Source organism: Podarcis pityusensis (assembly GCF_964106645.2).
Source record: "Podarcis pityusensis genome assembly, chromosome: 7".
Classification (NCBI taxonomy): domain Eukaryota; kingdom Metazoa; phylum Chordata; class Lepidosauria; order Squamata; family Lacertidae; genus Podarcis; species Podarcis pityusensis.
The window spans coordinates 23,903,422-23,916,816 of NC_138031.1; the positions used below are offsets into that span (position 1 = coordinate 23,903,422).

The following is a 13,395-nucleotide window of genomic DNA, read 5'->3' on the forward strand; positions in this document are numbered from 1 at the left end:
ATTTAACATTATGAAAATCACTTTCACACTAGGCAGCTACTGAGAGAGAAGGTATTTGCAAAAAAAAGAGAGATCCCTTTCCTGACTGATTTTTTTTTCCTTGCAGAGGTGGGGGAGCCCTTAAGATCATGATAACGTAACTGAAAATTAATTTATCGTTCATCAGTGCTTCACAGACTGTTGAAGTGTCTGAAAAAATATGAAAGCACGCACGATAATTCAGTAATCAATGTAAAAAAGGAAAATTCTATACAAAAAGATTTTCATCAGAATACATGTTTTACTGGATAACTTTTATTCCAGCCCTGTGATGACGTTTAAACTGTGTAATTAGCGAGGGGCTCAGGATCATGCAAGTTTACTTTGCCTGCCAGTTCTTTGTGTATTCAACTTTATTTTTGCATGTGAGCTTATATATGCAGAACCCAACATGCATTGCTCAAACTACATGAACACTATGTCTTGAATACAAAATCAAGAGTACAGATTGTGCTGATAGAACTCGGCACACTGGGCTAGGCAAATACTATTCAATGTACAATGTGCAATGTGCAGGCAAGGATAAAACAATGCAATCCCAGTCGTCAACCATGAATGCCAGATCAATGATTTCATATCTTCTCTCTCAAGATAATATCGTGTTTTGATTTTTAAAAACATTTCTGGATTTTTCAAACATTTTTCTCATTCTAATTTGTCAAATAAAAAACACTTACTGGTAAATGTCTTTCCTCAGCACAGCTCTACTAAGAGGATTGTCAGCCTGAGGAGCCATCGACACAGAGCCAATTTTAAGTACCAAAGTATCTTCCTTATTCGTCTTATTATCTGCAATTGAAGTAGGAAACAAACAACATTTGTGGATACATACAGAGCCAGATGTATTAATGAAGGTATTTCCAATGCAATGAGTGAGGTGACTTTTCAGTGGAGCAACCATATCATCATCATCATCATTACTGTATTATTATTATTAACTTCTGCAATGAATAATAATAATAATAATAATAATAATAATAATAATTTTTTATTTATATCCCGCCCTCCCCAGCCGAAGCCGGGCTCAGGGCGGCTAACAACAATAAAATAATACAACACTCTAAAATCATTTCATTATAAAATTAATTCAAATCAAATTACTGGTAAACCAATTAATACCAAACAAAATAGACAGATACGACAGTCAGACAGGCAGGCAGATAGACAGATATAGTTCCCCTGCCCATCCCTAGGCCTGGTATTCATGCTATTTTGGCTGATGTAGCTTCCCTCATTCCTAACACCATCAGGATAACATGAGAATATATTTAAATTGACTAGTATTGACTAGTGAAATGCCTGTAATTATTATAAGTGCAGTGTCCCTGGGAATATTACAGGGACAGAGAAATGTGTGTGTTTATGTATCTGTTTCTGACAGACAGAGAGAGAAAAGGGAGAATGAATGCTTCTTTGTGCATCTTTGGTTTTGCGTATACTGTATGTTTAAAGCATATGACTTCCCCAAAAGAATCAAGGGAACTGTAGTGAAGGGTGCTGGGAACTGTAACTCTGTGGGGGGTAAACTACGGTTCTTATGATGGGGGGGGTCGTGTGCTTTAAATATATAGTGTGTATGCAGCCTTTGTGTGGGGCACCCATTTATATGAGAGGAAAGGAAAGGGATGGACTCAGGTACACTATGCTGGGGTGTGGGCAGCTAAAATTGCTCCCTACACCTCTCTCAGTGTCTGGAGTAAGAAACAATATTTTTCTCCAATGGTGTCCTAATCTACAATCTATATACTTTCCCCCACAAAGCTGAATGGGAAACAAACAAGTATTTCCCTACTGGCAAAGCTATGCCCTAAGTCCTGATTCTTGGACTGGCTGCTGGAAGAATGGAAAAGAATGTTGGGTATTGACATATGAAAGCTTACTGATTACCTAATAAGTGTTTAATTGTTTTTTAGAGATCTTAACTGTTTTAGCTCCTATTAAATATTGTACCTATGCCATCATTGCAATTACTTTTAACATAGCTACTAAAAAAATACAAGGTATACTGTGAAGAAATAAAGAAGTGAACATGTATTTCAGTACAGAGACCTGCACTCTATATCCTGTAACATTTCTTTTTGCCCATGAAGGATTTTATGACATTTTAGAAGCTGACAGTGACATCTGATATATATACATGCAGTTGGGCCTAGTGTTCTCCACAAGCCTATGCTTTGAGGATGTACGTAAGCTTTCAATCCCATTTCCCCATCTGTGGCCACCCAGTGAGATATCCCAGACAACTTGTTTTGAAAGCTAAGCTTTCAGCTACAGATGCTAAGAGTGTGGTGAGTGCTAAGTACTTTACTAAATAACACATTGCTTGATGTGGAAAGAACAAGCAAACTTCACATGCAGCTCAGAAGACTCATGTGTATGTGTGTTGTGTATATAAAAACTGGCTTCTGCAACACCACTGAGATGCGTCCAGGATGAATCAGACAGTCATACTGAGGCTATGATTAACAATCTGGACACACAGCTAATGAATAAACCAAGGCAGGGGTGTGGGTGTGTCAGGTAATGCTATCAAATACTTATGAAATACATCAAAAATAATTAAGGAACTGCACTGAAGAGAAGGTATAATAAACTATTTGGGAAAATAGGGTTGGGAGGCCATGGTTATGTGGGAAGTTAAGTGGACAAAGCATTTGTATTTTAATCAGGCTAAATAGATGCTCAGGTTTTTTCCAGTTACAAATACTTTGGTAGATGTCTAAGCTAACCTCAATAACATTTTCTTTTTAAACTACAGGACATTTATGCTATCAACTTTACACAACTTCTAAATCATCAAACCTAGCTTCTTAGTGGTGCTGATTTGACTCCTGGGGCTCCCTCTAATTCATCTGTAGACTTTTAAAGTAAGTCAGTTAAATAAATGTAGCTCTAAGCATCATATTTCATGCATGCTTTAAACTGATGATCAAATAAATTATTATTCAGCAACACCCAAATGAACTAACATTGCTACAGCTTTTGTGAAGAAGCATGTGCAGAATGATAATCCTATGAACAGCATTAAAAAAAATAAAAATCTTCCTGTAGTATGTAGCCCAACAATAGGCAAACTGACTAATTTGGGCTTTGACAGTAGGAACACAAAGCAAATCTACTGAATTTTGAACATCAATGAAGTGGACATCTGTCTATTTGTCTGCCTCCCACCACAAAATAGGCATTAGCACATTTGTCACATTTAGCAAACGAGTCTGACATGATTTCCTTTTTGGGAAATTTCAAATGAAATTTCCATTTAGGATCTTTTGCTCTGTGTGAAGCCACTTTCAAGATCACGGAAAACTACTCTAGATCAAAACGCAATAAATTGATTTGTCCAAAAAGCACCAATTATTAATTACCTGGCAGAAAACAATTTTACCCATACAGAAGACTAAGCAAATCCTTGGAAGAAGATGCAGAAAACAAGCTAGTCTTCTAGAGGTCCCTAATAGAAACTGGGTTAGGGCTGGAAGAGCTCAATATAATCTCTGTAGGTAATAAGAGCTTGCAAAGGGGAGACATCTTTGGCCTTCCAGAAGACGAGGGACGACAGATCCTATCTATTTCTGACTACTGGCTGTGCTGAAATTGGAGTCTAGCAACTTCTGGAGGGCCACAAGTTTCCTACCCCTGTATTAGAATGCTTCTTTGCTGTCTTTCAACATGTTCCATCAAGACAGGAAGTAAGAAGGCAGGTGGCTGCCAGGTAAAATAATGAGAAGTGGACAGCACTCAAAATGGTATAAAGTGGGATGGGATGCCTTCCTGTTACTTTTCAATGGACATGACTTAGTGAATTTGAAACGAAGCCATCTCACTAGCTTTCTTCTCCCACTTCAATCTCTGACAATAAAAAACTCCCTGGAGCAATCAAGACATAGCCCTTGGAAGGGGAGGGATAGTTGAGCACTCTAGAAAGCAACTGTACAGTGGAACCTTGGCTGTCAAACATAATCTGTTCCGGAAGACCGTTCAACTTCCGAAACGTTCGACAGCCAAGGCGCAAAGGGCTGTCAGCAATTTCAATGGTGAAAATTGAGAAACGCACCTCGGAAGCCGTTCGAGTTCCGAGGCGCGTTCGAAAACGGAAGCAATTACTTCTGGGTTTTCGGCATTTGGGTTCCGAAACATTCGGCTTCTGAGATGCTCGAAAACCGAAGTTCAACTGTACATCCTTTAACAACTGCTTGTATCTTTATGCATGCCTGAAACTCGTATGTTATGTAGAATACAAAGGGCAAGTTGAGGTTTACTGCCCATTATTATGTCAAAACCTTAGATTTAATTAAGCATACTAGATCCAGGTGGTGTATGAATCCACTTCAACCACTGATTTGACACAGTAGAGCTGAGCACTGAACGAAAGGCCAAAAATATACACACATAACAAAAGCACAGTAGTCCTTTGCCACAAGTGTTTCCCTGGAAAGGTTAATTAGAGGAAACCTGGAGAGGTCACTGCAGAGGTAGCTACCCTGAGCTGACATGTATTCTATGACCGGAAAGGCAGGCAAGGCTTTTTTGGACTTCTAAAGGATTTTCTCTAAAATTTGCAAATCAGTAAGACTGGAGAACAAGCCAGTGGGGACCCTTCATATATATATAGTGGAAACAGCATTTTCATGAACAACAGTATCCAAGAAAAATATGTTTATTGTATTAATATAAGGTGGAGAATATCGTACCTTCAATATTGTGCTGCAATTCCTCCATTTTGGGGGAAAAGATTCTGATTACCCCAGTATTGATATAAATAAGCGGCAAGTTCCGAGATGTGAGAATATGAGTCCTCATAGGTTGGCCTGGCGATTTTCTTTTCTCTTTTTGGCTTCTTGGCAGTTTTGCCTGAAATATACTTGCAATTGCATTGAGAAAAGGAAAACAGAGGACAACATCAAATGCCTGAGCCGAGAGAAGAATCTCATGAAGGAAATGAGGAGAACCATCAGTGAAACTTTCAGATAATTTATGCAAAGTTCTTCGCTCATTTCTTGAAATCAATTTGTGACGGACATTTTTTGTAACTGCCTTTGTGTATGTCAGTGACAGAAATCCATGTTGCTGATGAGAACCATCCAAAAGTTTTGCAGTTGCCTGTATCAGGAAACAGAAATTGTGAGAAATAAGTAATCCATTTGCACTGTGTAAAAATTATGAGAACTTTTGTCAAACAACCCTTTCATTTTTTATTTCTTTTCAGCTATACACTTCCCTGAACATCAGATGAAAAGGTTTCTGTGAATATGTAGTACATGTTAACTGCCATGGCTACTCTTAGAACTGATTCAAATACAAATATACATACAATTGATATTTTAAAATGCATTTGTTTCAGATCAGGGTATGCGGACTTTGACATCTTTCTGTTCAGATGCAATGAACTATAGCAAGCTTCAGGCTCACATGCCTCATTGACCTCATTTGTGTGCAAGAGCAGAATGAAAGTTTCCCCTTTTAGTTTTCAATATACAGCTGTTTTCTATTACATCCAAACTCTGAAAACTATGGTTTAATCTTGATTTGCCAACAAGCCACAGTTAAAATAAACTGGACTTGGAAGTATGGATGTATTCAAAACCAAGAATGGAAGCTTTGATTTCCCCTTTGCACACAAAGAAGGAGGCAGCGCTCACTACAAGTCACTGTCATAGCATTTTGTCTGAACCAGACCTTCTGAATGAAGATTTGACCTAATATCTATCTATTATGTTCCTACTAGTTTGAAAAGACAAATGTGAAAAATGCATCTATTTTGGTGCAAAACAGAGTAGTGCTAATCTTACTGGAAATGGCAATGGTGGGAAGTTTGACTTTCTGTGCTTGCACACTGGACCCCAACACAACCAAAATCCCACCAAAGCCAATAGCAGAATAGTCAACGAATTGACTCTATGAGGTCTAATCCAAATTTCTTCAGGAACCCCATTCATTTCATTAACAGTGGAATTTCCATTCATACAATGGAAATGAGAATGTGCAACCCTTTGTGTGAAATCAATGGGGAAATCCTTATTTAAACAGGACCTTTGCAAATACAATAATGTTCCTGTACGTTCAGTGAATTTGGACATATTCTTTTAATGTTCTACTAAGACACATGTATCTCAGCCCAATTTAGCTAATAGCACAAATGGCTCTTTATACATTTTCAAACAATGTCATTCAGATACACTTGATTATTTAGTTACATTTATGCAATTTTTTTTAAATGGTAAAGAATTAGTAAATTAGCTTCATTTGTGTTAGAATGAAGTTACTCGGATAAGTAGCAACAGTAATTTTGCATGTACATGTTCTTGACAGAAAATAATCATGGAGAACAGAACTTCCACTAACTAATAATAATAATAATAATAATAACCTCCCTTGCTGGGTTTCTTAACTGATGCTGGGTCTGTTCATTCATTACATTCCATGGGGGGGGGGCGGATCTCAACTTAGTTAAAATCTCAGGCTCTTTCTCACCTCGAACCCTTGAAAAAGTAACAAGGGGACCCAGACTGTACTGTGTTTATCTGAATGCAGTGTCTCCCTGGCTATTTGATCTGCTGAATGATAAGTACATTTTCAGTTAGGTGGTCAGGGAGACGCTGTAATCAAATAGTCAGATTTTTTTTTCTGCCACGGGAGAGGAAGGTGTGATCACACACCACAGGTTAACACCAAGTTGAAATTTCTCACTGGAAAGTAACATGTGATTTACTCCCAATAAATGGAACATCTTAAGATTCACATCTTAAATATACAAATATAAATAATGCATATGTGGATGTCTGAAATCTGGACCCTTTGTAAAAATCTACATGGCATACGTAGATGCACTGGTCCATTAGGGAAAAAACCCCTAAAGCCACAGTCAGTGTTTTTTTTCTGGGGGGGACACAGGAGTACGCATACCCCTAAACATTTTGTGAATCTTTGTACTTTTGTCCATTTACTGTATTTATTTTTCCAGATTTGAACTATAAAATGGTGATTTTCTTGAGGCAAAATGAGAGTAAACATTTTATTATTATTATTTTTAAGGAAAAAAGCGCTGGCTACAGTAGAATAACCCATTTTTCCCAGACCAATTGTTGGTATCCAAAGTCACAAAAATTTGGTAGTCTATGTATCTTTAAAGCTGAGAGTAGTTCTCTCCACCCACGTCACTTTTTTTGGCTGCTTAATCCACAGTGTCTGAAGAAGAGTTCTGGACAACTTTAAAGCCTCATCACTAGTTTGTGGCATTTTAGCTGGACCTAATAAAACCAATTATCTGCAGCTTTGAATTTTAGTAATATGCTTGCTTAAGCCATGCTCAGAGCAGAGCCACCAAAATCAATGGACTTAAATATTTCAGGAGTTATCCAGAACCTATGCATGATAGCGTAAAACATCAAAGTGACCTGTCCTTTAGGGTCACATTTGTAACACACAAAGATGCTCAAGTGAATATTCTTCCTTTGCTCTGCAGCCGTCCTATTTCCCAACTGTGTAGACAGACCACACTTGTTGCCAGAACATTACTGGGGGAGAGAGGCGATTTTAGAACAAAAAAAACCCACCAGCTTGATAAATAAGCTTTTGCATGAGTAGCTGTTCATCGTTCTAAACTACTGTTTGTTAATGGAAGTTCTGTAATATACATATTGCATTGATTTCTTACAGAGGGAAAGAAGCCAGAGAAGTTACTGAAAGGGTCCTGCTTGCTGACGGGTCGAACCAACAATGTACGTCTGTTCAGCTTGTCAGTACAGGAAAGGAAGACACCTCCACATTTCCCCAGAGACCAAGAGTCTTCCCCAAAGCTTGAGGTGATGCAGGCAAAAAAGCAAAAAACAAATATAAAGCCATAAGGGGGGGGGAATCATATGTTTCAAAACTAAGCTGAATTCGGCCAATATCCATTGCAGGCTTTGCAAGTCCTTCACCTCAAAAATCACAATTCAATTTAATCAAAAGAAGGAAATCATAAACTTGAAACTTGCCACAGTCTAATTATTTGGCAGGAGAATAAAAAATTATCAGGAATTAAAGTAGAGCAGGACTCTCCCTAGGTAATGACTAAGTGTAATTTGATTTGCAATTAATTATAAAAAGGGAACAGAAGCTTTATTAGAATGGAAAGAGATGGAGTGCAAGTACTAATGGACTTTTTAAAAGTTGGAAATTGTATTTTCTCCTTTGCCACAAGAACAAATTGACTTTTTAAAAGCTATTGGTGGTTTATACCATAATTCTTGCAGTCCTTCCCCCTTCTGCATGAGAAAAAAAATGTTTAGATTTTAGGATAGTTATTTGGTTAAATATCTTATTCTGCTACAAAAATCTCACCACAAGTTTTTCTTTGCATTGTAGGAATATGCCTTCAAAAAGTCCAGACTGCCAACCTTCTCCTGGTCTGGAAAACATAACATTCACCTTATCTGTTCTCTGCAGCTGGTCAGAATCTATACATTTAAACTACATGAAACTATATTTTGAATATTTTTAAAAAAATATATAGTAATCATTCTGATTTGCAAACCAAACTGTACAAACCCACCAGTGTTAAACCATTTTACATTGAAAGATTAGCATCAAGAAAAGAATACTACTATTTTTAATACGGAATTTAGCCAACTGAAACCCCTCAGCATTTGCACTAAATCTGTAGACAGAAAGAGTATTTTAATAATTTGGATAGATATATGAAAAGCATGCTGAATTAATTACTATAATACATGTGGGGTATTTTTTTTTAAAAAAGTTACACTATTGGAAGAATAAGAAGAAAAAACTAAGAAAATTGTTTACTGTCAGATTGCAAGCCTTTTTTCACTAGAGCATGCTAAGGTTTCAGTGCACAGATATTTCCTAATTCCACAGGCTGCTTGTTATTGCTGCAAAATTTCACACAAGTATTGTCATAAACACAATAACTCCAGAAGGTGATAGTTAAAGTATAATTAATGTGAAATACAAAACATCAGCTTCTGGTTTCATAGTTATGAAATCCAGCTTCGTGTCTTAAGCTAACCACCATTATAAAATGATTAGAAAGGTAACCTTAAATAATCTTCAGTTTGTACCATAAGACTACATATTTCTCTCCAGAGACTATGAAGGTAAACATTTGTATCAAACCTACAGATATTAGCAGAGGCATGTTCTTTGTCACACGGAGTATATTCTTCTTATTACAACTAATGCTGCTTTCTTCCAAGTGCAAATTGCGGCAAAGCAATATCACTTCAAATCATCTCTTTTTTATTTGTATTATTATTACTACCACTAAAGACAGGTGACTAATCAGCAGCCCACTGGCCACATTTGAGAATCCAATCTGTTTTTGTAGCCTGCCAAAATGTGTAATTTCAAAAAGCACGTTAAAATATTAAAGATTTCTATTTACACACACACACACACACACACACACACACAATGCTATGATGCCATGGTGCCAATAGGCTTTTTGTGGGGCACCCCATGCCTCCCCATCTAAAAATTTTCCATTATTTTTTATTTTATTTGCTGGATGAGTAATGGAGTGATAAAAATATTTTATTTAAAATTGTGTAGAATAGCTGATGGGAAAGACCTTTGGAAGCTTTGAGAATGGGAAGATGGAAGCTCACTGCTTCTAAATGAGTTGTAATTCCTCTTAACTTTTCAGAAGGCAAGAAATTAGATCACCATTGCTGACAGCCTCTCCCTCTGCTGAACCTCAGTTGTGTTTCATGCCAATGCTGAGCATAATGTACAATAAAGGGAAGGAGAATGAAAGAAACAAAGAACACCCCAGAACACAGACTCTGTAAGGAAGGGGGGAGTGTGGAGACCCAGTTAAGAGAAGAGTAGCATCTATATGTGATTAGTCGCAACCACCTAGCAGAGTGTGGCCCTGGACACCACTAAGGGACTCAGCTCAGAATAATGTTCATGGTAAGTTCCCAACACTGTGTTCTAAGATGAGCATGGGAGGTGCCTCAGTGAGATATACCCCAGCTAACCTCTGATAGGTGGCCGTGTATGGTCTACTACAGCAATTGTCTCCCAGAGATGTATGGTAGAAAAGGCAGGTGAGGATGTGGCTGCTCTAGTGGAATGTGCTGTTGGATAGTGGCACTGAGGTTAAAAAGAGAAGTATGCATTGGAAAGGGGCATGTGGGTACTATTCCAGGCAATGCAGGAAATGAAACGGAGGTTCAGCAGAGGGAGGAGCTGCTGGCAAAAAGGAGTTAATCTCATTCTCTGCTTTCTAAGTGGTAGAAGGAACCCACTGACACCTCTAATGCTCAACTCAGAGCTGCAGTTATCCTCACACCCACTTTCAGACTTCAGCCGTGCCCACTTTAAGATGCAGCCCCTGAAATGTTGATCATGAGTCAATGCCTAAAAGAGGTTCGCCACCCCGATAAAAAAGAAGAGTAAAATGTTTCTACATGAGCACTAACTAATAATAATAATAATAATAATAATAATAATAATGCACATAAGGTGTGGTTGCTACCTGTTTCTGTAATGATCAATATTGAAGCTTTCTATTTTACATTTGACTTTAGTGTAGACATCTTGTACATCTACTGAGGCACTGAGGTCTTCTAATTCACCAACAACACATATTTCTGCAATATAAATAAATATCCAATGAAAATAAGCCATGAGTTTGAACCCTTAAGAAGTTGTCATTTTAGATATGCATCAACCACATTTTATTCGAAGTTCTCTACCCCAAAAATGAAGTCTTCCTATACAGCTATTGCAGGTATTCCATAAAAGGCGGCAAGTTGGATTGCAAAGGAATAGCTCTGCAGCTAATTCCGGCTGCTTGGCGCTTGACTGCACACCCTGCATTTAGCAGGGATCAGTTGCATTTGGGGGCTTTCAACTGGGAATTCCAAAGTGCAGCTGATCCATGCAGGGATTGCAGTCAGTGCTGATAAGCTTCTGCCAGGGATAGACTGAACTCTGGAGTTCCTGAGTGAGATCAACACGAGGGGAGCTTGCATTTGGTACCAAGTTTGAAGGGCGTCAAATACAAGCCCTGCTTGTCAAGGAACAACTGAGACCATACTTTGAGGCCTCCTCTCTGCAGTGCCTTCTGCCCTCTGAAAAACTACTCCAGGTGGTTATGGAATTCAGTGGAGCATTATGGGAGGTGACACTGCAGGCAGGGGGGGCTGTAATGGAAAAGTGGAATCTTAAAAGTCCTTATTCTGATAGGAGTCCCTGATTGATCTCAGATCTTTCTGTGAACACAAGGAGCTCTTTCATTTGTAGAAAGGCAATTCTGGATCCAACCCCAAATATATAAGCAATCTCCAAACAGCCATAAAAAAGCAGCATTTGCCAAATAGTAATCTGTTGCAAAGGTTGGATGTATTGCCTGGAAAAAGAAGTTAGTCACAGATGCACTGGGGATGGAGAGTAGCAAGTTAAGATTTTAATCTTTCTGAGCTTATCTTAATATTTAAGTGGATGGGATTCTATATTTGTTTTGTCATTTTAACTGTAATGTACCCTGAGCTTTTCTTGTTGAGTTTGACTTAAATATTCAAATAAATAAGTCTGAAGACTGTAGATTTAGGGCTCCCAACTTCCGGGTTGGCGCCACCGGCAATGGCGGAATTCCTCTGACCGGGAGGAATTTGCCTCATGGAAATTCGGGTCTGGCCGCCACGGCGAAGGTGGAGACCCACTAAAAATCACAGGCGGTTGAAGCCTGTGAACGTGGGATTCGGCGGGCACCTTTTGCGCCTCCCCTACTCGCGGGGAAACCCCTACTCGCGGGGTGAGCGGCGCGGTGCTTTGGATCGACTGCTTCTTCCACGAAGCGAAGCCGCATAGCTGTTGCCGGAGAGTGCTGACTTTTTCCTGTCGACAATTTGATCTTAAAGCAACTACCCGTGAGTAGAGTGAAGAATTGGATTTTTAAACGTTTTAATTTGGCACCGAAACAGGGGAGGTTCAAAACAGGAAGTCTACCTCCCCTTTTTGTAAATAAGACTGAGGCAAAGAGGCTGCAAGCTAAAGTCTTGGAAAGCCCATTGTAAAGGACTAAATTCTCATCAGTAAAAAATATTAAACCCCCCCTTGGAAGCAGGAGAAGAGGGGGGAGGCTTTGGATTGTATATTCCTGCAGGAGTGAGTAAGGAAGTTAAAATACCACCGTTCCGAACCTGGAAACGGGCTGCCAGTAAAACTGACGTGCTTTGGAAGGTTCATTGACAGCGAATAGAACGTTCGGTGACAGCTAGCATAAGAGAGATACATTGTTTCCATTGTCTTCGTCTGCACTTAAAAAGGAGTAAAGTAACGAAAAATTGAAACAATCTTACTGAACTTTATTAAAAAAGGAGGAAAGTAACTGAAAATTGAAACTAATTGTAATAAATATAGGGGTTGCTCGTGCGTAATTTGCCGCCACTCCTGGCTAGGTTGCCTTGTTAAACCTTTTCTGTCTGGACAGCCCTTCACTTCGTGGCTGTTTCAGTCGCTAGCAGAATCCGTCAGTGGGCGTTTCTTAAACCTTTTCCAGCATAAAAGCTGTTTGACCCCAAGTCTCCTCCTACTCTCCCTGCGCGGAAGTCTTCTGCGCAGGGAGGGTGTGGGTAGCGGAGGACCCGTGCTCTCCCCGCTGGTCTCCGGCGAGGAGTCCTGGAGCCCCCTCGCCGATTCCCCCATCTGCCCCCCTTTATCCCTGGTGTTACGCTGATTTCCTTCCCCAGCTGATGAGCTGCCTCTCTCCCTGCTGGGCCCTTCTCCAGCATCGCTTGGGAGCCTTGCCTCCACCTCTGGCTCCGATGTCAGTTCCATGACACTAATTTTGGATTATTGAAACTGTGTTCAAAAGAGGACATACTGACCGATACAAATACAACTCGCTTTCCCCTAGTGGAAGCTTTTGAAATTTACTTGATAGGAGCTGGGCTAGGGGATTTTCCAGCTGCAAGATAAGAAAGTGTGAGACTTTGGAATTGACCTTGAATTCTTTAAGTGTTATGGCAAACGGAAAGGAAAAAACAGACGGGATGTCGACAGAGGAGGCCTTAGTGGCTGCATTATTGAAAATAAACGATTCACTGGAACAACCCCACAAGAAAATAGATGCGAGAAATGTGAAATTGGATGTTGCAAGTATTGAAATTGATTCAACTGTAGAAAGCTTGAACAACTTGAGACAAAAGGTGAATACCAATTCAGAAACCACTCAGAAACTGACACAGGAATCTACTTTGATATGGCAAACTGCAGATGAAGTCAGGGGAAAAACCCTTGCTGCTGAATCTAAAATAATACAACTGGAGAGGAGAGTCCCATCCATACAAAGACAACTGACATTCGTTATGATTGAACTTAAAGAAGAACAGATGGAATTTGAGGACC

General features: G+C 39.2%; 1 protein-coding gene across 7 annotated transcripts in view; it reads right to left on the bottom strand.

Moving 5' to 3' along the window:
- VPS13B (vacuolar protein sorting 13 homolog B) overlaps positions 1 to 13,395 on the bottom strand; it is a 350,839-nt gene that overhangs the window by 153,149 nt on the left and 184,295 nt on the right. For 5 of the 7 annotated variants that reach the window (XM_081013853.1, XM_081013851.1, XM_081013852.1 and 2 more), the window contains exons 27-30: positions 10,520 to 10,634; positions 7,694 to 7,835; positions 4,731 to 5,139; positions 717 to 828 (exon numbers count right to left, since the gene is read on the bottom strand). In XM_081013853.1, coding sequence (XP_080869979.1) covers positions 717 to 828; positions 4,731 to 5,139; positions 7,694 to 7,835; positions 10,520 to 10,634 — 778 coding nt within the window. Of the gene's footprint in view, positions 1 to 716; positions 829 to 4,730; positions 5,140 to 7,693; positions 7,836 to 8,361; positions 8,429 to 10,519; positions 10,635 to 13,395 lie in introns of all 7 variants that reach the window. The other 2 variants (XM_081013855.1, XM_081013854.1) reach the window with 1 other exon arrangement.